The sequence below is a fragment of the Malaclemys terrapin genome, chromosome 4 (assembly GCF_027887155.1).
Source record: "Malaclemys terrapin pileata isolate rMalTer1 chromosome 4, rMalTer1.hap1, whole genome shotgun sequence".
In the NCBI taxonomy this organism is placed as follows: Eukaryota; Metazoa; Chordata; order Testudines; family Emydidae; genus Malaclemys; species Malaclemys terrapin.
Genome location: NC_071508.1, coordinates 61,266,204 through 61,286,927, shown reverse-complemented (window position 1 = coordinate 61,286,927; position 20,724 = coordinate 61,266,204). Strand labels below are relative to the sequence as shown.

At 40.6% G+C, this 20,724-nt stretch overlaps 1 protein-coding gene across 11 annotated transcripts in view; it reads left to right on the top strand.

The window, feature by feature from the left end:
- The window catches only part of HIPK3 (homeodomain interacting protein kinase 3), a 141,188-nt gene that overhangs the window by 29,653 nt on the left and 90,811 nt on the right, over positions 1 to 20,724 (top strand). For 8 of the 11 annotated variants that reach the window (XM_054028138.1, XM_054028141.1, XM_054028140.1 and 5 more), the window contains exon 2: positions 4,529 to 5,630. The exons of 1 other annotated variant lie outside the window; for it this stretch is intronic. In XM_054028138.1, the coding sequence (XP_053884113.1) occupies positions 4,531 to 5,630 (1,100 nt within the window). In that variant the 5' untranslated portion in view covers positions 4,529 to 4,530. Of the gene's footprint in view, positions 1 to 4,528; positions 5,631 to 18,334; positions 18,358 to 20,724 lie in introns of those variants that run through there. 2 more of the 11 variants (XM_054028146.1, XM_054028148.1) reach the window with 2 other exon arrangements.

Sequence of the window (20,724 nt, the reverse complement as noted above, 5' to 3'; positions counted from 1 at the left end):
CCATGCGAACACCTGTTCTCACTTTCAGGTGACATTGTAAATAAGAAATGGGCAGCATTGTCTCCTGTAAATGTAAACAAACTTGTTTGTCTTAGTGATTGGCTGAATGAGTAGGACTGAGTGGGCTTGTTTGTAGGCTCTAAAATTTTGCATTTTGTTTAGTTTTTGAGTGCAGCTATGTACCCCTTTCAGGAGGCTGATTTGTCTTGCATACCCCAAGTTTCACCTCACTTACCTACTAGCTTAGAAAATCAGACAAAAAAAACCCGAAAGTGTCACAGCACACTATTGCTGAAAAATTACTTATTTTTCTCATTTTTACTATATACCAGTAATTATAAAATAAATCGCGACACTCAGGTTGAGAAAAACTGATGCATTATAAACAAGTCACTGTCTGTATGAAATTGTAGTTTGTATTGAGTTTGCTAGTGCATTTCATGTAGCCCGTTATAAACCTAGGCAAATATCTAGATAAATTGATGTTCCCCCCCCTGGAAGACCTCAGACTCCTGAAAGGGTACAGTAGTCTGGAACGGTTGAGAACCACTGTTGTACAGCACCAAACACAGTACTGACATATACAGTAATAAATTAATTTGTAAGCTCTTTCGGGACAGAGGTTGTCTCTTAATACATGTTTCAATACAGTGCTTAGGCAAAATGGAGTCCTGAATGGGGCCTCTCGGCAGGTCTGTAATACAAAAACAATGATGGTTTTAGTCTGATATGCTAACACTGGTAGAAATTCATGTTTTATTTGATCATAGGATTCTGACATATCAATACACAAATTCTGAATATGCAGTCTAGTTGAGAACCTGGTTGAGAACTACTGCTGTACAAGGTAAAATATATACAGTCTGTGCCCTGATGAGTTTGAACAGTGCAAACCTGGAGTGGATGAGATGCTGGAAAACCCTAAAAAGGGAGTGACTAGGAGTTCTGGTTGACTCACTATTGGCAAGTATCATTGAAGTGAGTCTTTAGGAGGGAATTGGATGGAGATGCTGGTGGCTTGATGGACTATATTTGGGACAGTATGGATTGATTTAAATTATCGGTTTTAATCATGATTTAATTCAGCAAGCAGGAAACATTGATTCAAATAATCAATTTTAATTTTGTTTTGCATTTGTATTTTTAGTTTACTAAAGAGAGGTTGATTTTCTCATGGATTGGAAACCATTGTTACACTGAATCTGTTGTTTCCCTTTGCTACCTAGGAGGATACACTATATCTGTTAACATTTGTTTAAGCAATTATATCGCTTAATTTACATTGATTCAGATTCTTAATTTTTACATTTTTTATTGTTAGCAAATAGTGAATGATGCATTTTTTTTATTTACTAGATTAATTTTTACTTGTGATTTGTATCCAGCACTGTTTCCAGGGAAATTAGAATTCAGTTAAAAATGTACAAAACTAGCATTTCAGTTTTTTTATTAGTTAAATAAAATTACCTTAAATGTGCCAGACATATAAGGAAAAAAGTTTATCAAAACAAGTTTTGCATTTAAAACAGATTGATTATACAAAAGTAGTATCCTCTGTAGTTAGTGAGTTGAATTGATTATTTCAGATTACCATGTTCAAGATTTTAGAAATAGTAGATTTCATCGTTAGTTTTTGTTCACAAATTGGAAAAGAAAATAAGCTTTCCTGTTTTTTTCAACTTCTAATCAGTTTCTCAACTTTGAATGAACTAATCATTGAACTGAATTAGTTGAATAAACTCAAATGAAGGAAATAGTCCCTCTGCACCTGCATAAAAGGTTACTGTTGTGTAAAGCTGGTTTAGCACTTCAGCAAATTCTGCTTCTGTGTGCTTAGACCTTGTCTTCCATCAGTTCAGTGGCATGACTTTCTTTATAACTTTGGCAGCAAATGTGCACTGCTTAATATTTAATTTAATTTAAATAATTTAATAATTTATGGTAAGTTTAAACCTTAACAGATAGGTAGTCATACTTTTAAAATGTAATTTTAAATAGGTTTATTTTTAAAAGAAAAGACACAGAATTTAATTTTAAAAAATGTTATTTAAAACCCCACATTTATTTGTATCCACCCTGATTGAGGAAGGCATGTTATAAACAAGGAGGTTGTTGTGGAAGAAACAGATGAATGAGGCATTGAGGCTGGTATTCTTTACAGAGGAGAGGAGATGGTGTTCCAGGATGTAATAAGAGACAAAGCTAGAGATATGGACCAGGATGGTATTATTTAGGGCAGGGGCGGGCAAACTTTTTGGCCTGAGGGCCACATCGGGTTTCGGAAATTATATGGGGCGGCTGGTTAGAGGAGGCTGTGCCTCCCCAAACAGCCAGGCTGGCCCGGCCCTGCCTCCTATCTGACCCTCCCCTCCCCCCGCTTCTCGCCCCCTGACTGGCCCTCCCGGAACCCCTCCCCCAACCACCCACCCCCTGCACCCTGTCCCTTGACAGCCCCCAGAACTCCCACCCCTGGCTGCCCCGCTGCCCCATCCAACCCCTCGTCTCATTCCTGACTTCCCCCCCAGGACCCCTGCCCCATCCAACCACCACTTCTCCCTGTCCCCTGACTGCCCCTCACCCCACAGTCCAACCCCCCTCTCCTTCCTGACTGCCCCCTTGGGACTCCTGCCCCCATATAACCCCTGTTCCCCACTTGCTGATCGCCCAGACCCCTATCCACGCCATTGCCCCCTGACCACCACCCCGAACTCCCCTGCCCTCTATCCAACCCCCCTACTCCCATACCACGCTGCCTGGAGCACCGGTGGCTGGCGGCGCTACTGCCGCACCGCCCGGCTGGAGCCAGTCACGCCACCACCCAGCACAGAGCACTAGGTCAGGTCGGGCTCTGCAGCTGTGCTGCCCCAGGAGCTCACAGCCCCGCCACCCAGAGCATTGTGCCGGCGGTGCAGTGAGCTGACGCTCCGGGGAAGGGGGAACAGCAGGGGCGGGGCGGGGGGCTAGCCTCCTGGGCCAGGAGCTCAGGGGCCGGGCAAGAGGGTCCCGCTGGCTGGATGTGGCCCACGGGACGTAGTTTGCCCACCTTTGATTTAGGGCAGATTTAACTTGATGCTGCGTATATGTAAATCAGAACTTTTTTCATTGTACAGTACCTTTGTGTCTGTTTAAAACGATCGCACATGGAATTTCTTGGGAATGTTGGGTTATAAAGTACATTTAAATGTTTTACGTGCTGCTGTATTTTTAGGGTACACCTAAATAGATAGTACTGTAAGATAAATTATATATTTTATCTACACAACAAATAGCTGGGATTTTCTGTTTGCTATACAATCAAATTTTTGTGTATAGTTCAGAAGTACAGTAAGCATCTACATTTTGTAATAGGATTAGATGGTACATTTATAAATTATACTTTGTTTTTGGAATATTTAATTTGTGTGTGTGTGTGTATATATATATATATATATATATATGTGTATATGTGTGTGTATATGTGTAAATATAAATAAATAAATAAAATAGAGAGAATGAGTGTATTGCAAGTCCTGGACACAAAGCCCATGTCTCACTTACTAGACACATCAAAAAAAAAGATACCGTTTACAGCGAGTTGCGCAGATCTTCATAATAGAATTCACCTCTTGTGTGCTCTGATAGCACTGATATTAGCTGATGCTCATCCCTCTTTCATATATACATTAATCATAGTGAAATGGTAGCAATGTTGACGTTTTAAATTAACCAATTTGAGTTAATACTTCAGGATATTAGGATATGCTCACACCCAGAGCTATTGTTGCAGGCTTTCTGTGGACTCAAGCAGACATCACTGTATCAGGTTGTTCTCTGCTCATAACTTGAAGATTATCTTCACAGCGATGAGAGCTAGAAGGTTCCTTTAACTAAAGCTTAGATTCTGTAGTGCAAGAAGATTAGCTTCCCCTTCCCAAAAAAGGATGGTGTTATTGAGCTGCTGTAAACCATCCCAGTGCCACCCTGTGCAATTAGTCCAAAATGTACAGTAGCCACAACTCTAAACTCCTGAAATGTTAATGGTAGAAGTATATGCATTACACACATTGGTGGAGAATGGAGGCAGTGTGAAACCAGGCTAAACCTTAATGGCTCTGCCATCCCATATACTGGTGAATAGGGCTGAGCCTCATGGGACAGGAGCTGCTGCTTCAGGGTGTATGTGAGGCGGGCTCACTCTCCAACCTTTCTCCACACTGGGTTGGGATTAGGGTTGCAGTGCCAAGGCAGAGCATGCTGCCACATGTGGTCAGTGTCCCTTCAGAGGGGTGAGGAGGAGAGGATGCTGGCCTATGATGAATTTGGATTCTGTGTGGGTTGCCAAAATAGACAAAATGGAGTTGGTGGGTCGCTTTGGTTTTAAAAAAAATTGGGAACCACTGACTTGGGTAATTTAAGTATCAAACCATTTAACGGCAAACTGAAGTGGTTAATTTGAGTGTTCTAATTTCTCAGGGGAAGAAATTGCTACAAACTTTAAATTGTGGTTTGTTCTTTTTCCCCACCCCCACCCCCCAACTTCCTTCTTCAGGTATGGCCTCACAAGTCTTGGTCTATCCACCATATGTTTATCAAACCCAGTCAAGTGCCTTTTGTAGTGTGAAGAAACTCAAAGTAGAGCCAAGCAGTTGTGTGTACCACGAAAGAATCTACCCACGGATCTATGTGAATGGTAAAAACTTTGGAATTGCTCATTCTCCCAACAGGGTTAGTACTTATTTTCAGACTAAGAACCCATTTGACAGACCTCGAGGACAGAACTTTTTGTTGCAGACAAGTGCTGTTGCTTTAAAAAATACGGTAGGTGCTACAAATGTATTAGCAGCGCAGGCGCAACAACCTCAAGTTGAGGCATCTCAGACAGGTACACAGGGAACCAGGTTAGATTTACTGGATGGATCCCAGCGATGTGGATTGAAGCGTAAGAGTGAAGAGTTGAATAATCAAAGTAGCGCAATGCAGATTGTTGATGAACTGTCTATATTACCTGCAATGTTGCAAGCAAATATGGGAAACCCGGTGACAGTTGTGACAACTACTGCAACTTCAAAACAGAGTGGTACCAGTGGAGATGGAGATTATCAGTTAGTACAGCATGAGGTGTTGTGCTCTGTGAAAAATACTTATGAGGTCCTGGATTTCCTTGGGCGAGGGACCTTTGGACAAGTAGTAAAATGTTGGACAAGAGGGACAAATGAGATTGTCGCAATCAAAATTTTGAAGAATCATCCTTCTTATGCACGCCAAGGACAAATAGAAGTGAGCATATTAGCAAGGCTAAGTACTGAAAATGCAGATGAGTTTAATTTCGTGAGAGCTTACGAATGCTTTCAGCATCGTAACCATACTTGCTTGGTGTTTGAGATGTTGGAACAGAATTTATATGACTTTCTGAAGCAAAACAAATTCAGCCCTCTACAACTAAAAGTAATACGGCCTATTCTGCAACAGGTGGCCACTGCACTGAAAAAGCTAAAAAGTCTTGGTTTAATCCATGCTGACCTCAAACCGGAGAACATTATGTTGGTGGATCCTGTCCAGCAGCCATACCGGGTTAAAGTAATAGACTTTGGATCTGCCAGCCATGTGTCAAAGACTGTTTGTTCAACCTATTTACAGTCTCGGTATTACAGGTAGGTGCTTATTCTATTTTTTTGCTTTGTTTTTTCTTTTTAATGAATGTTAAAATTCTCCTCCATGAAAAATAATGCCAAAGTGTTTTGAAACTACAACTTTTTCAGACAGTAAATAGTAATTTGATTCAAATTGACCATGTAATCATTTCATTAATTCTAAAATAAAATAGTTGATCATGATTTTAGATATAATTTGCTGATTTTAAGAGTATTTAGTGCACTGGCAGTAGGTTTGTTTTTTACATTATGGTGAGTTCCCTACAGAATTATGATTTGAATGTTGCATTCTCTCCTAATGCAACATGCAAATATCTCTGATTTGTCAAGCAGAGACTTTCTAAAAGAGAACTTTTTTTTTTTTTTTTAACTTCATGGTGTATATTTTTTGTTAGATTGAAAACCATTAAAACAAAAGTCTATGTATCAATTACATATAACTTCCTGTGCAGAGTGCCTTTTTCCTAATATTTTTCCTAATATACACATTTCTCTCTTTAAGCAGCTGGAAATAATTTGGCATTTGTAGTGGTATCTTCTATAGAAGAGATATAGATACCCTTTCTTTATATTTTCTCTATCATATATGTACACTTATGCTAGATGCTATGTGCCCTCAACTCCAGTCAGTTTCAGTGAACTTCAGGGACTGGTGAAGTGAATTTTGTACATACGGCTCGTAGAGGTCCCAGAGCCTGGCCTCCAGCCTGAACCTGAACATCTACACTGCTATTTTATAGCCCTATAATCCTGCGAACCCGAGTCAATTGACATAGGCCAGCCGCAGATGTTTTATTGACGCACAGACATACCCAAAATCTTCTCAGTGAGGATCTTACAATAAAGAGAGGCTCATGCATAGCTGCTGTTCTCCTTTAGCAGTTCCACTTCCGCCTCCCAGTTCCCCCGTTGCTTAATCTCTGACCCCAGTTAAGTACTAAAAAACAACAACAAATGTCTGCACACACATCTTCAATGGGAAGCAGTTAAGAGTTGCTACATACACAATGTGTCTGACACAAACTCATAAAAGAGAGGAAATTAAAAATTAAGTGACCTAAGCATGCACTTTATTGTTCCCCAATTCAATCCCTGGCAGCCTTCAGGATTGGAAGAGGGTAAAGGTCACTTGGTACCTGCCAGGAATGCCAGTCCCCAGGTAGCATGCCTGGGGCTCAAGCTCTTAACATTTAGATGTCTAGCATAGCTAAGAGCACAATTCAATAGGCATTGTCTGATCCTTCAAGGTGTTGAATAGCTCCCTACTTAGAGATTTTATTAGCTCTGATGTTGGCTAGAATATTATAGTTTTGGCTATTGATGTATTATTTTTTGTGCCTTGAAAAGTTATGGATCCAGACTGGATGACCCTACTGAAACTTGTATAGATATATTACTAAGTCATTTTTCTGCTTCTGATTCAGATTGTACATCAGACACTGACAGTTGTATAGCATTATTGTGTTGGCGCAATTATTCTGCTCCCTATTAAACATTTTAGTCTTGTATTTATTTTCTTTGTGGTTACATCAACCAATTGACAGTGTTTTTATAATTTTCGTGTACCCATTGAAATTTACTTGCTGTGTTCTCACCATAGAGAGAATGTGGACTATGGAAAGTTCTTATCAGAATAGCATTTTTTTCTAGCTTTCTTTGAATATGGAAAAATTACAGCATGTAAAACAAGGAAAGGTAAGACTGTAATAAATATTTATTTTCATGGCATAGAATTTGGACACATTCATCAAGTGGAGCAGATCTGTACATTGGAAAACCAACATGTAACCTGTTAGCCAAGTTATAATTTAGATATTAGTTCTGTTGTATAGCACTGTACCTTGTATGTATAGTGCTTGTTGAATACATGCATTTAAAAAGTATTTCTGTGTAGGAAAAAAGTAATATCTCTAAATTAAGAGTGCTCAAATTTTGTAGGTATATGATTTTTGTGTGCCTACAGTGTCAGGTCGCTTTAAGAATTTCTCACAGAGAGAAGGAGTTAGCCTCATATCAAAGGATTATGATGGCCAGATGCATGTAGGTGCACATGCTAAGAAAGTAGAAGATTATATTATTTACTTCCCAGAGTTTTATAATTTTGTAAAGCTATGTTTTAAAACATTTTTAAAAAGATTTTTTTTTTCCAGAGATAAGTGTGATCTACTGATCTTGCAGCCTTCACGCTGTGAGCACAGGTCCACCTATATGGAGCAGCTTGCAGGATTGGGGTCGAAATGAATTATAACAGATCTATACTGTGTTGTATCTCATAGCTATATCTATATTTGAAATATATTGAGAATTGGACTTATTTTTTGGGAGAGGAGGGGGAACCCCCAAACCTGTTAATGCTGATACTATTCTAAAACTATTGTGTTAATCCTCCAACCAGAAACCTAACCTTTGGAAAGAGATTTGAAATTTATTACTTTGAATTTTCTGTCTGGTTCCAGTAACTGCAGTTTCATTTCAATAAGTTGGGTTGCATTGCGGGTGCATAGCACTATAGACATTGAGCAATTCAAATTCCTTTTGGGTAGCTTGGCATGCTGTCTGACTAAGGGCATTGCTGTCTAAAGCGAATAGCACCGCTATAACCCTTGATGCTATACAAGCACTTAGATAACGTTACTAATGTTAGATGATAATGGCTTGATCTTGTAAGTTGCTGAGCACCCTCAACTCCCACTGACTTGAATGGGAACCAAGTGTGCTCATCACCTCACAGAACTGAGCTCTAATAGGGAATTTGGAGTGGAGAACAGCAAGGAAGTAGAGGGGAGAGACATGCAGTTCAGAGACTATATGGCATAAGAGAGCACATAAAGGGGAGTAGACACAATTTATTTCACAATAAACAGTGCCTCTTGCCATCCAGGCCAAGATCTGCATCTTTAATAAATAAATGAATAGTGTGGCCTTCTCTAAATGTTAGATCCTTTTATTTTCTCCATCAAATTTATAGCACTGTTAGATTTACATAGAAAAACATAATATATTCAATTTTAATAGAGATGTAATTGGATTTGATAGAGATTAGCTCTCTTTTTATGAGGTTCTATTTAATGAAATGTCCATCAAGAGTAATTTGAAAATAGAGATTTTGTTTAATAGTTTAATCCCTCTTCTCTCCTCACATTCTCATTTGCTGTGTTTATTGTGATCATGTTGATTATACATTGGTGCAAAGCCTTCGTCACTTGCTAATCCTTTCATTTGCTGTCATGAGTTGTATGTTTAATTCTCACTGGGGAGAATTTTATCGTACAGCTGCCCAACAGGGCAAGCAGGGTAAGAGAGATTCTGGATTCAACCCAGATACTTTTCTCACAAACGAACATATTTTACCAAGAAAATAACTGTACAAATATTAGTGTAGTGAGAGTGTTTTTTTTAAGTATATTTTGAACTATAGATGCAGTTTGTACTGTAAGAGCTTTATGATATAAATGTAGGAACAGACTTGCCCCAATTTCTCAGCAAAGCACATACAATCTTGATGTACAGTTATTTTTGAAAATAGGACTTAAGATCCCAAGTCACTTAGATGTTGGTGAAAACTTTGCCCATATACTATTTTTAAAGTTGTATGGTTTTGGAATTATTATTAATAATGATAATAAGAATACAGGTTATTACCACAACACCAATTCATCCAAACCTTTATTAAATCTAAAGTCTGAATGGTATTTGTATAATTGTTCTTAACATATCCAAAAGCTTAAGCAATAAGCAGTTTTTACACCCATACAGTAACAAACATTTATAAACCTTAGATTAAAATATTCACAAAAGAATTATTCCCAGGGATAATCCCCTCACCCTGCCTAGCTCCAGTATAGTCAGGTAGGATCTGATAAATACCCCCTCGAGAGATTGGTTCTTTTATACAATGCAACAAATAAATGACGTCATATTGACACTTATCCTAGCTAAAAGATTGACTGTTTTGGACAGTTTGGAGTTGACCCCCTCCTTAAGCCTGGAGTAGACAAGATTTTTACAAGCTTAGCATCCTTCCCAAAACTTTGGTTGTTAGATGCAACATTTCTCCTAGTTTTTGATCATATTATTTTCAAGGCCTTGTTACATTTTGCTAACCACCTACATATTATATAAGCTACAAAGCACATATATTTTCTTAGCCAAGCTAAACTAGTTAATCCTTTATATACCTTTTTAATCCTACATGTGTGCTTTACTGATGAAAGTGGGGCTAATCTGTTTCTACATTTTGCCCATGTACTAGGATCTGTGCCTGCTTGAATTCTTTAGTTTGCTTGCTCAGCCTTTTAGAAGTAACAGTGCAACCAGTGTAGGGATTTATGCTGCTGCTTTGAGTAGTTGCAGACATGTATTCCACTCACTTATGTGTGTTCCCAGCACACCAAAAACGTAAAACTTTGCCTAGTGGCACTCTTAGGATGGTGCCCTTAGCCCTTCCCATAGCTATTTAAGGGTGGTTCCACCCCAGTCGCCTTAAGTTCCTTCTCCCTCAACCCAGTGCTTGAGTTGGAGCATTTTTGTGGTATTTTACTTCACAGTTCTCTGTCATTATTTTCTGTGCTTTTGTGTATAAAGTTAAATGATTAGTTGTAGTAGTACCTTAGAATTAGCTTAGTGTAATTTAGCCTCCTGATGCCTTGATCAGGTTTTATACATTGCCATTTGTGTGAGGTGGCTATTCCTGCTGGTGACCTCCATACTTGATGCTTGTGCCTGGGGAAGGGCACGTTAAAGAAAGGTGCTCCATCAATAAGAAGAGGATGCAGGTGGCACCAGACACATCCACCGATTGTTAGACCTGCCACAGGGTGTCTGAACCAGAATGGACTGTTACTTAATCAGATTCGGATACCTCTCCCAGGAGGAAGAGAGATCATTCTCCTTCATCTGGTTCTTCTAGGAAAAGGACTCATAAAACAGACTGAGGCCATTCCAGAGCTAGGGAAGATTCCTCCTCTTCTAAGGGGAGTGCAGACTGGGACTGTGTTTCCTCCAGTACGCGGGATAGAACAGGACTGTCCACGTGCTCTCCTGACCTGAGGCGAGAGCAATTGGACTCCATACCATTGACTTCTGTACCATTCATGGGGCATTCGTTGAATCTGGTACCAGTGAAGTCAGTGTCATCATCAACTGTTGACTTGCTTTGCCTGTCTTCCATGACTCTTCATTAATTCAGGATCATTTAGCTGTGGTGACTTCTTCGTCAATGTCCTTGGTCCTCTTGAGGGCGTTTCTACAGAATGAATGATTTCAATTTTTTGCCTGTGTCTGTGTCTCTGCTCTCACCCTTCAGCTAGAATTTGGGTATGCCTGAAGTTACTAGGCTATATGGTGGCATGTACTTACATGGTCCAGCACACAAGATTGTGCCTTTGTCCCCTTCAGGGCTGGTTGAAGTTGATATATTGCCTGAATCCTCAATCCTTGGATGGCTTAGTGGAAAGTCACATCCTGGAATCCCTAGAGTGGTGGATGGATCAGTGCCAAGGTCTTCCCTTTGCTCGTCTTCTTCCAATCAAGACCATAATTACTGATGTCTCCACAATAGGTTGCAGAGTGCATCTGAGGACAGTGAAGGTCCAAGGTTTGTCCTTCATGTGAATGTCCTGGAGCTTTAGGCCATTTACAATGCATGCAGAACTTTTTGGATTTAGATTGAAGACACATTTCAGAGTAGCAGCCGTGTTAGTCTGTATCCGCAAAAAGAACAGGAGTACTTGTGGCACCTTAGAGACTTAGTCTCTAAGGTGCCACAAGTACTTCTGTTCTTTTTATTGAAGACACAGCAGTTCATGTGATCACCAGCAACACCACTGCAATGTATTAAGTGAACAAGCAGGGAGGAGCTACTCCAAGCAGCTTTGTCAGGAGGCAATAAAGTTTTGGCAGTTCTCCATCAAGGAGAAGGTCATTCCCACAGCTGCTCCAGAATCATTTGGTCAATCACCTCAGCAGGAATTTTTTCCAGAATCATGAGTGGTCTCTGAAGAACAGTGTGCTAAGCTCCATCTTTGTAGATGGGGGCATTCTGACCATCAATCTGTTTGTCAGAAAAGGCAACAAGAAGTGTCCTCAGTTTTGCTCTCAAGTGGGTCTTAGTACTAGCTCCTTAACCTCCGTCTCAGTTGGGGATTTTGATGTATGCTTTTCCCCCAGTCCCACTCATTCCTTGGGTTATTCTCAAATTGAAGCTGAATTATGCCAAAATTAACGCTCAAACTGAAGTCGAATTCTGATTCCACCAGCTTGGCCAGTACAGTGTTGATTTTCTAATCTTATCAAAAACGGAATTTGAGGACGTTTTAGAACTCCGCTTCTAACTAATTTTATCTGTTTTGCAAATTTCCTAGCAAATTGGCAAAGAAACAGCACTTAATTTTAAGGGATGTTTTAAGCCACTGTATTTAAAGTTGTGGTTCATTTTCTTAATTAGACAAAGTAATTTTACCCGAGAAAGAGTTTACCCCATCTCTTCCCGACCCACTGACTCAACACCATGGTCAGATTTGGCATCCAGTGCTGAGCAGTCTGGATTTCACAGCATGGATGCTGCATGAATAGATGAAGAAGAGGAATGCTGTTTGGAAGCTGCTAGACAGGTGCTACTCAATAGTAGAAAACTCTGCCAGAATTACCTATTGGTCAAGTGAAAGTGGTTTTTGATTTGTTCTTTAGCCCATAGGATTCAACCAATGCTAGACTCCAAAATGTTCTGAACGGAGGATCTGTTACCTCTTCAGTCTTCTGGTCTGTGGCTCAGTCCTTGAAGGTCCACTTAGTGGCAATCTCAGGTTTCTGTCCTTTGACCCCAGGAAAGTCAATTTTCTCAAATTCCATGGTGGTGAGATATCTAAGGAATCATCTGTCTCTTTCCACTGGTGAAAGAAATGGTTCCTTTGTGGGACCTTAATGCTGGCTGCCCTTATGGGGTTCTCCATTTGAGCCCCTGGTAACATGTTCTCTGTCTTTTCAGTGCCGAAAAGAAGGCTTTCTTGTTGCTATGACATGTGCATGGGAATAAGTGAACTGCAGTCTTTAATGTTAGAGACCCTGTGTATGCAATTTTCAAGGACAAAGTGACCCTAAGGCTGCATCCAAAATTTTTGAGTGAAGTATTTTCATAGTTTCCACTTAACCAAATATACTTAGTAGTAGTCTTTCCTAAGCCACAGTCAAACACAGATGAGCAGTGCTTTCATATGTTGGATTTGACATGAGGCCTGGCAATTTATTTGGAGAGGACTAAACCTTTTGTTTATCACCTTACCTTTTGTCTCCTATGCAGATTGGATGAAGGGTCATGTGGTCTCTGCCCAGGCAATTTCTAGGTGGATAACTACAATGGCATATGGAGTAGCTCAGACCACAAGCTCCACAAGGATTATGGGCTCATTCAACTAGGGTCCAAGAGACACTGATTGCATTTCTCAGTGGTTTTTTGATATTTGACACTTGCACTTGCATGCTGGTCTTCTGTACATACTCTAATGAAACATTATGCTATTACAGCTGTGTCTAGATCGAATGCAAACTTTGGGAAGACAGTTAGACTCCGAGCCCCATCTCCTACTAATCCAGCTTCAAGAGACTGTAGTATTCATCTGCAACCACAAAGGAAATGCCTGTTATTTTCCTGTATGGAAACTGTTCAAGATGTGGGTGCTAATGTGTATTCCATGACCAGCCCTCCATTCCCCTGCAGCGGAGTCTCAACTCATAATGTTTAGTTTGAAGGAACTGCGGGGAGGGAGGAAGGAGCAGCACTGCCCTTTCATAGCCATAAATAACTGGGGGATGGGTCAGAGGGCAGGGGTCTCACCCCCACGGGTGCTGCTAGCGAAAGTTCTCTGGCATCAGTGAGCTGGGCGATCACACACCTGAGTGGAATACACATCTGTGCTCACATCTCGAAGAACAGTTACCGTACAGGTAGTGAATCAGCTTTTCTCACCCACTCTATTTCTTAAATTTCTCATCAGCTTTCCACCACTGCAGGGAACTCGCTGCTTTTTTGTTGTCATTCTGCTAACTAGGAAAATGGTCAATTTCTTAAAGCAGATTACCAATTTTTGTTTGTGTCCAACCTATTCCTACTAAAGTGAAAAAAAAGTTACTTTGAAAAATATATAATCCTGAGAAAATTCTATCCTAGCCAAATGGTTTAGTGATGTGAACGAGTTCCTAAGTAAAAGTAAAATATTCTGTCCATAATACAGTCTGTATTGTATAAAAATAATGGGTAGAACTACAAAATTACAGTTTTCAATGTCAAATTTATCTGAAATTTCAATATAAGATCATAAAAACTATTTAGCTTACTTGTCAGTAAAATACATATTAAGTTAATGCCTATTCAGAAACCACCAAACAAATGTAAATTAACAAGACGTGACTGTATCTGTTGTTGAAGTTTTTAATAAAAAAAATTTCAATTTACATTAATAAACAATTAGTTAAAATATTGAGGTGTAACAATTTTCATATATTATGAATATAGGCCCTGATTCTTCAGACTTTACACACACTTAATTTGAAGTATTGAAGTAAATGGTACTCGTCACTTGCTTAATATTTAAGCATGTGTGTACGTATTTCAGGATCAAGGCATTTTTAGACCACAAGAGTTGTTACATTTTTTTAAAATGGAATTTTTCTCCTTGTCTGTGAAATTTCCAGAAACTGGATAAGAGAGGAAAATAAACAGGAGTTAAATGGACTGTTTTCAATATAGCAAGAAGTTGAAGGTGCTGCCGTGTTCGGTACTAGGACTCCCTCAGATAGGGATGGGCATAGGTTGGATGCAATTGGAAGAAAGATCTACTCCTCCACCTCCCTGGGTTTGCACATGGCAAATTACAAGGTTTTTTTTTCCTCTTGACAGATCACCCATCTCCTTATAGAACTCTAACTTCATCCTGGGCTCATTACTTGAGCAAAGCTCAGAACTTGGTTGCTGATTGGAGAACATCAGCCAGGCATGCTCTGAGGGCCGCCTATAACACCTCAGATTCAACAACTAGGGCTCTGGCCACTGATACAGTTTGGAGAATATGCTCATGGTTTGAACATCAGGCCTGGCCCCAGACTGAGAAGTTTATTGAAGATTTGCCCTTTGAAGGTTCCTACTTTTTTAGTAATAAGATGGATGACAGTCTGAAAAAGTTGAAAACTGGCAGCGACAGCCTGGCCTCTGGGGCTCTTGCAGTCTGCATCTACTGCTAAAAAAGAGCTATATTATACACACTTTCAATTTCAAAGACAGTCTCCTGTTGTTCATTATCAACAGAGTACCCAGTCTCAGAGGCATTACCAGTCTCTAGCCTCTTCTACAATGGCTCCTGTAAAAAGAATGCAATACAAAAGCAGGATCTTCATCCTGGCTCATCTTCATTACCAGCTACCCTCCCAACCATTACTTTTGACAGGAGCTAGAGAACCATACACTTCTTCTGTAGTTTTGACCTCTTCTCCCATTCTCCTTAGCCTGGTGTGAGTACTTCATATCATTGGGTTTTAGATACCTTCAGACTGTTGTACAATCCAATTTCAAACCAGATCTCACTCTCTTCCCCCACCCCTTTGGGAGCCCCTCTTGCAAGAAACTCCTACTGGACTAGATATGTTCCTTTCAAAAGTGTGAAACAGAGGAGGTTCCTGTGCAACACAATGGGAATAGATTTTACTCCATATTTTTCCAAATACCCAAGGAGGGAGACGATCTGAGACCCATCCTTGACCTTGGAAACTTCAACAGAATATAAAACAGGGGTTCTCAAACTGGGGGTCATGAGCTGTCAGCCTCCACTGCAAACCTTGCTTTGCCTCCAGTGTGTGTGTGTGTGTTATATTGAACACTATATATATATATATATATATATATATATATATAGTGTTCAATATAAAAATAGTTTTAATTTATCAGAGGGGGTCACACTCAGAGACTTGCTGTGTGAAAGGAGTCACTAATACAAACCATTGATATAAAAACGTTGAAGTTCTGGGTGCTAACAGTGGGGAGATGATATCACATCTCTGTCCACTCTTGACTTAAAAGACATGTAGTAGTAATAAAACCTGTCCACATCAAGTACCTTTGTTTTGGTGTGAGAGCAAATCACTTCAGATTCCATGTTCTCCTCCCCCCCTCATTCGATTGTCCACAGTGCCAAGAGTATTCACAAAATACCTGTTATCTGTAGTACACCTCAGACAAGGAAATATTCATTTACCCTTAATTGGACTATTGGCTACTAAAGGCCAGCTTGCCACTGAATCCTTTCTGTGGTCTCTAGGGCTCCTTATTAATTGGCAGAAATCCTCTCTTCAACCTACACAGCAAATCACCTTTATTGGGGCAGTCCTGGATTTCACTCAAGCCAGACTGTTCCTCTCAGAAGACAGATTTCTGAAAATAAGAGCTTCCCCAAACTCTCAAGGATCAATCCTGTTTGCAAACACCATAGTTTTTCCTAAGGCTCCTGCATCTCATGGCCTCATCAACTTATGTAAAATTTTTTGCCTGCTTAACAGTGCGGCCCCTTCAGCAGTGAGTAGCACCACATTACATACTTAGTGTTCACAGCTTGAAAAAGTAGGTAATCATCTTCTCCCCCTACTTCAAACCCCACCTCTCCACCCCCTTCTTCGGTAGCTTCACTGGTGAGAGATCAGAGACAGTTATCCAGAGACAGGAGTCTGGTAATTATGATGACCCCAGACTCCTCCAATCTAGGTTTGAGTGCTCATTGCCAGGACTTCTGTGTACATGGCCAGTGAAATACCTGGGAGTTCAAACTCCACATTAGTGTCCTGGAATTCGGAGTGTTGAGATGGGGCCCTAAAGGTCTTCTGCTCCTCCATACAAAATCACATGGTATAGATGCCCACAGACAATACTATGTCTATGTATTATATTTGAGGAGCACATTCAGACCCAGTCTGCGGAGGCAAAGTATTTGCCACCATATTTACCTGATAACTTCCTAGCAGGGGAAGAGAATGTACAGGCGCATGCACTAAATGGGAAGTTGTATGATCAACATGAATGGTGCTGAACCAGTCTGTGACAGTATTATTCTTCCTCAGGTGGGGGAAATCACTAATTGAACAGGGCTTACAGGGACAGAAAATTGCAATCAGCATTTCTGTTGGATTGGAGCAGTTATCTCCCCTATGCCTCACTGCCCCTTACACCCTCTGATCATCAGTCCTAAGGCAAATCAGACGGCACAGAGCAATTGTGGCCCAGACAGAACGGGTCCACAGATTTTCTTCTATTGGACAGAGAATTTGCTGGTTTGCCTTCTGAGATTGTCTCAGGTAGGGAAGGTTCTGACAAAGGGTCCAGTCAGTACTACCGCAATCCAGCAAGAACTCTGCCCTGAAGTACTACACGCTGAAATGGACACAGTTTGTGTTGGGTGAAGACTAAAGGGTTAACCATGTCATGGGTGGGTATCCCGGCAATTTAGAATGTCTGTTGTACTAGAAATCTCAAGGGCTAGTGGTAACTTCCCTTACGGTTCATTTGACAGCTATCTTGGCTTACCACAGCTTGGTCAGGATAAACCTATATTCTCTCACCCCACAGTTCCAAATTTGCTTAAGGGATCGAGTAACGTGTAAACCCTTTAGTAGAACCTCCCCTACCTGAGACTTAATCTAGCCCTGACTTATGGGTCCACCCTACCAGCACCTGGCTCAGGCAGTCTTCATATATATCTATCAAAACAGCGTTCTTAACAGCCATCACCTCTGCAAGGAGGGTTTGTGAGCTTTAGTGTCTTAATGGCCACTCTACCCTATGTGGTTGTACACAGAGAAAAAGTTGTCATGATGTCTCACTTTAGCTTTTGCCTAGGGTTGTCTCCAATTTTCTCATTGCAATGTGTCTCCCCAGATTTTCTTTCTTTCTTCCCCAGATCCCATGCTTACCCCCAGGAGTCCCATTTCCACTCGCTGAATGCTAAAAGAGCTCTGTGTTCTTGCTTACAAAGGTTCAAACCCTGTGGGAAATCAGACTGTGGATTACAGGGAGAGATGTAGAAGGGAATTTAGTTGTAAGTAATCTCTTTCCCACTAGATTAAGAGATGTATTGAACACTGCTCCTCTTTAGCCAGGAGGCCAGGACAAATGGGGTTCAAGACACACTCCTGTAGAGACACTCCACAAGCTATGTTCCTAGCTTGTCTAAGACAAGTTCCCCTGGTAAAGATTTGGAAAGCAGCAACATCAATATCCGTAGTTTCACTAAGCACTATTCTTTAGAGTGGGCATTCTGTTCTGATACTTGAATTGCTAAAATGGTGCTACGGTCCATTTTTACCTAGAACTCCTTGCCTTCTGCTCTCTGATGGGGGCACTGCTTGCTAATCTCCCATTAGTGGGAATGCACAGAGGCCCTCAAAGAATAAAGAGGGGGTCATGTATGGCTAACTGTTCTTTGAGAGTGGCCTCTCTGCATTCTCACAACAATCTGCCTTCCTCTCTGCTTTGGAGTTCTTTCTATTTCAGAACTCTTCAGTCTAAGGAGAGGGAATTGAGGTGGGCATGGGGTACACAGATGTAGCTGATCGTATCAACCAAACGCAAGTGTTCCCTGCATACCCCAGCAGATACGTTTTTTTTTTTTATAGAGTTCTGCAGCTTGACACCAGAGGCTCCATGACAAATTAGTGTGAATGCACAGAGGCAGTTCTTGCAGAACAGTTACCAGTGAGTAACCCCTCTTTTCTGCATGGAGTCCCAGGCACATCTAATTAAGTGTTTTCTCCTCAGGATTTTCACTCCATTGCCCTGATTTGCCTATGCCATTAATGCTATTTCAATTTAGCAACAATACTAGATGTGTTACTAATTCCTGGTGTTGCCCACTGGTCTCTCTTCTTTTCCTTTGGTTTTCATGAAGCTGATGGTATTTTTGATTCCCAGTCTAAGGCAGAAAGGCATTTATATAGTCTCACTATTTGTATAGGAATTGTATTTTTATGTAACGACTTGGCCTTTTTTAAATGTCGAGTCCCAGGCTGCTTCATCCATTTTCAGAGAAGCCCTCCCAGAATACTTGTTGGTGCACCAGTTCTTATCAAACATGGTTGTAACCCAATTGCCAAAGGAAAGATTTCACAAAATCTGGCATTTGATCAGGGAACTCTTCAGGTATCTGACCTCCAGTGTCTTCTGTTAATTGGGCGGATGATGACCTATGTGGAAACAGGTTCATGGTACTTCTGTATCCCATGCTCTAAATTTTCCTGATTTATCAATTAAATTTACTGAATCAAGAACCATGTTATTTTCTGTAAAAAGCAGCAGAGGGTCCTGTGGCACCTTTAAGACTAACAGAAGTATAGGGAGCATAAGCTTTCGTGGGTAAGAACCTCACTTCAGATGCAAGTACTGAGGAAGTGAGGTTCTTACCCATGAAAGCTTATGCTCCCAATACTTCTGTTAGTCTCAAAGGTGCCACAGGACCCTCTGCTGCTTTTTACAGATTCAGACTAACACGGCTACCCCTCTGATACATGTTATTTTCTGCATCTCTGAGAGAGCTGAGATGGGCCCCCATTCATCTCAGGGAAATTGGTCATCCCAGGGATCTCATCACAACTGCTTTCTGGAGATGCAGTTTAGGGTAGGATGTTCTCTTTCTACTCCTAAAACTCCCTCTGGATTTAAAAGCCATTCATATGAAAAGTGACAATTACATGTAAATGGAATTACCGGGATGGAGCAAAGTATAAACAAACGAAACCCCGCCACAACCCTGAATGAAACAAGAAATTTTCATGGTCTTGGACCACGTTGATCAAAGTCATTTTACATTCAAACAAGGAGCAGTCTACAGGTTGACTGGACAGGCAGATGACAGATAGATGCAGGAGAATGAGAAGTAAACTGAGGAGTCTTCAAGCAGTTAGTAGAAATGTAGAGGCTCAGTCAACTGTGTTTTTCCAGACTCTTACAGATTTCTGGTCTACATCCTTGGACCTTCCGATCCAGGGACACGAGGGATTGCATCCAATAGGATGGATATTCAGGAGAGCTCATGGACTTTGTGCTCAAAAATCTAGAACACTTTGCTTATCTGAGAGTTTCAAGAGATTTTGAGAACTTGAAAGTGCAAGAAACTTATTTTTCATGACCATGGTGATGTATTGGATTTCTTTCTAGGTGTGCTGTATTTGGATCTGAGAGCTAATTTCATGATGGTCCAAATCTTAGTGTAAGGAGCACTATGGCTTTTTCCTGCCACTTTTGGTCCCTTTGTTTTTGCTGCACCCTTATGTTTCCTAGTTCCTTAAAGCTCCATCCCTGTAGAAACTCCCAGTCATGAGAGTAGAAGAGCACTTAGGTGCTACAGGATGTTGCCAATCTTCCTTCTGAAGATACAAAGACTATCCAATGGTGGCTTTCCATTAAATTGATGTACAGTTAGCAGTAACACTGGCAAAGAGGCTTAATAAACTTGGGAGATTTAGCTGTCCAGACTGCTTATATGCAGCTTTTCCAGGTGAGATGATTGTCAGGCGCACACCAGAATTACTGCCCTACAAAATTTCTATAGCTTTTTGTTTTAACCAGTCAGTTTATTTGCTATTCTAAGCCCTTCCACATCCAGGAGAACGTTTCACACTTAGAATTTGACTGAGCAGAAAAGATTCTGTTTATACAAAAAGCAACCTTGTAGAAAATCTGACATTTTAGGACTAGAAAGAAGGGTGCAAAGGATCCACATCTGCTATTTCCTCACAGATAAAGTAGGGATAAATAATTGGTGATAAGTTCAAATAAGTCTCCCTTATTCACTGAGGACTGATTCAGCAAGGCACATGACCATTCTTTGAGCAATATTGCACAGGGCTTAATTTAAGAAAGTTTACAGCATAAACTGGTTTTCAGTGCATTCTTTCACCAAGCACTATAAAATAGATCGCTGTTTCATCAGATGAAAGGTCTGTCAGTCTTTAATACGTTTTTCCTGCATAAAAACCTTCAAAGATGTCTGTCTGTCTCTTGAACTCTTTCTCTTAGCTCTGTTTCTTTAACGTTTGTTTCCTTGCCTAGGAGGGAGAAAGGTAA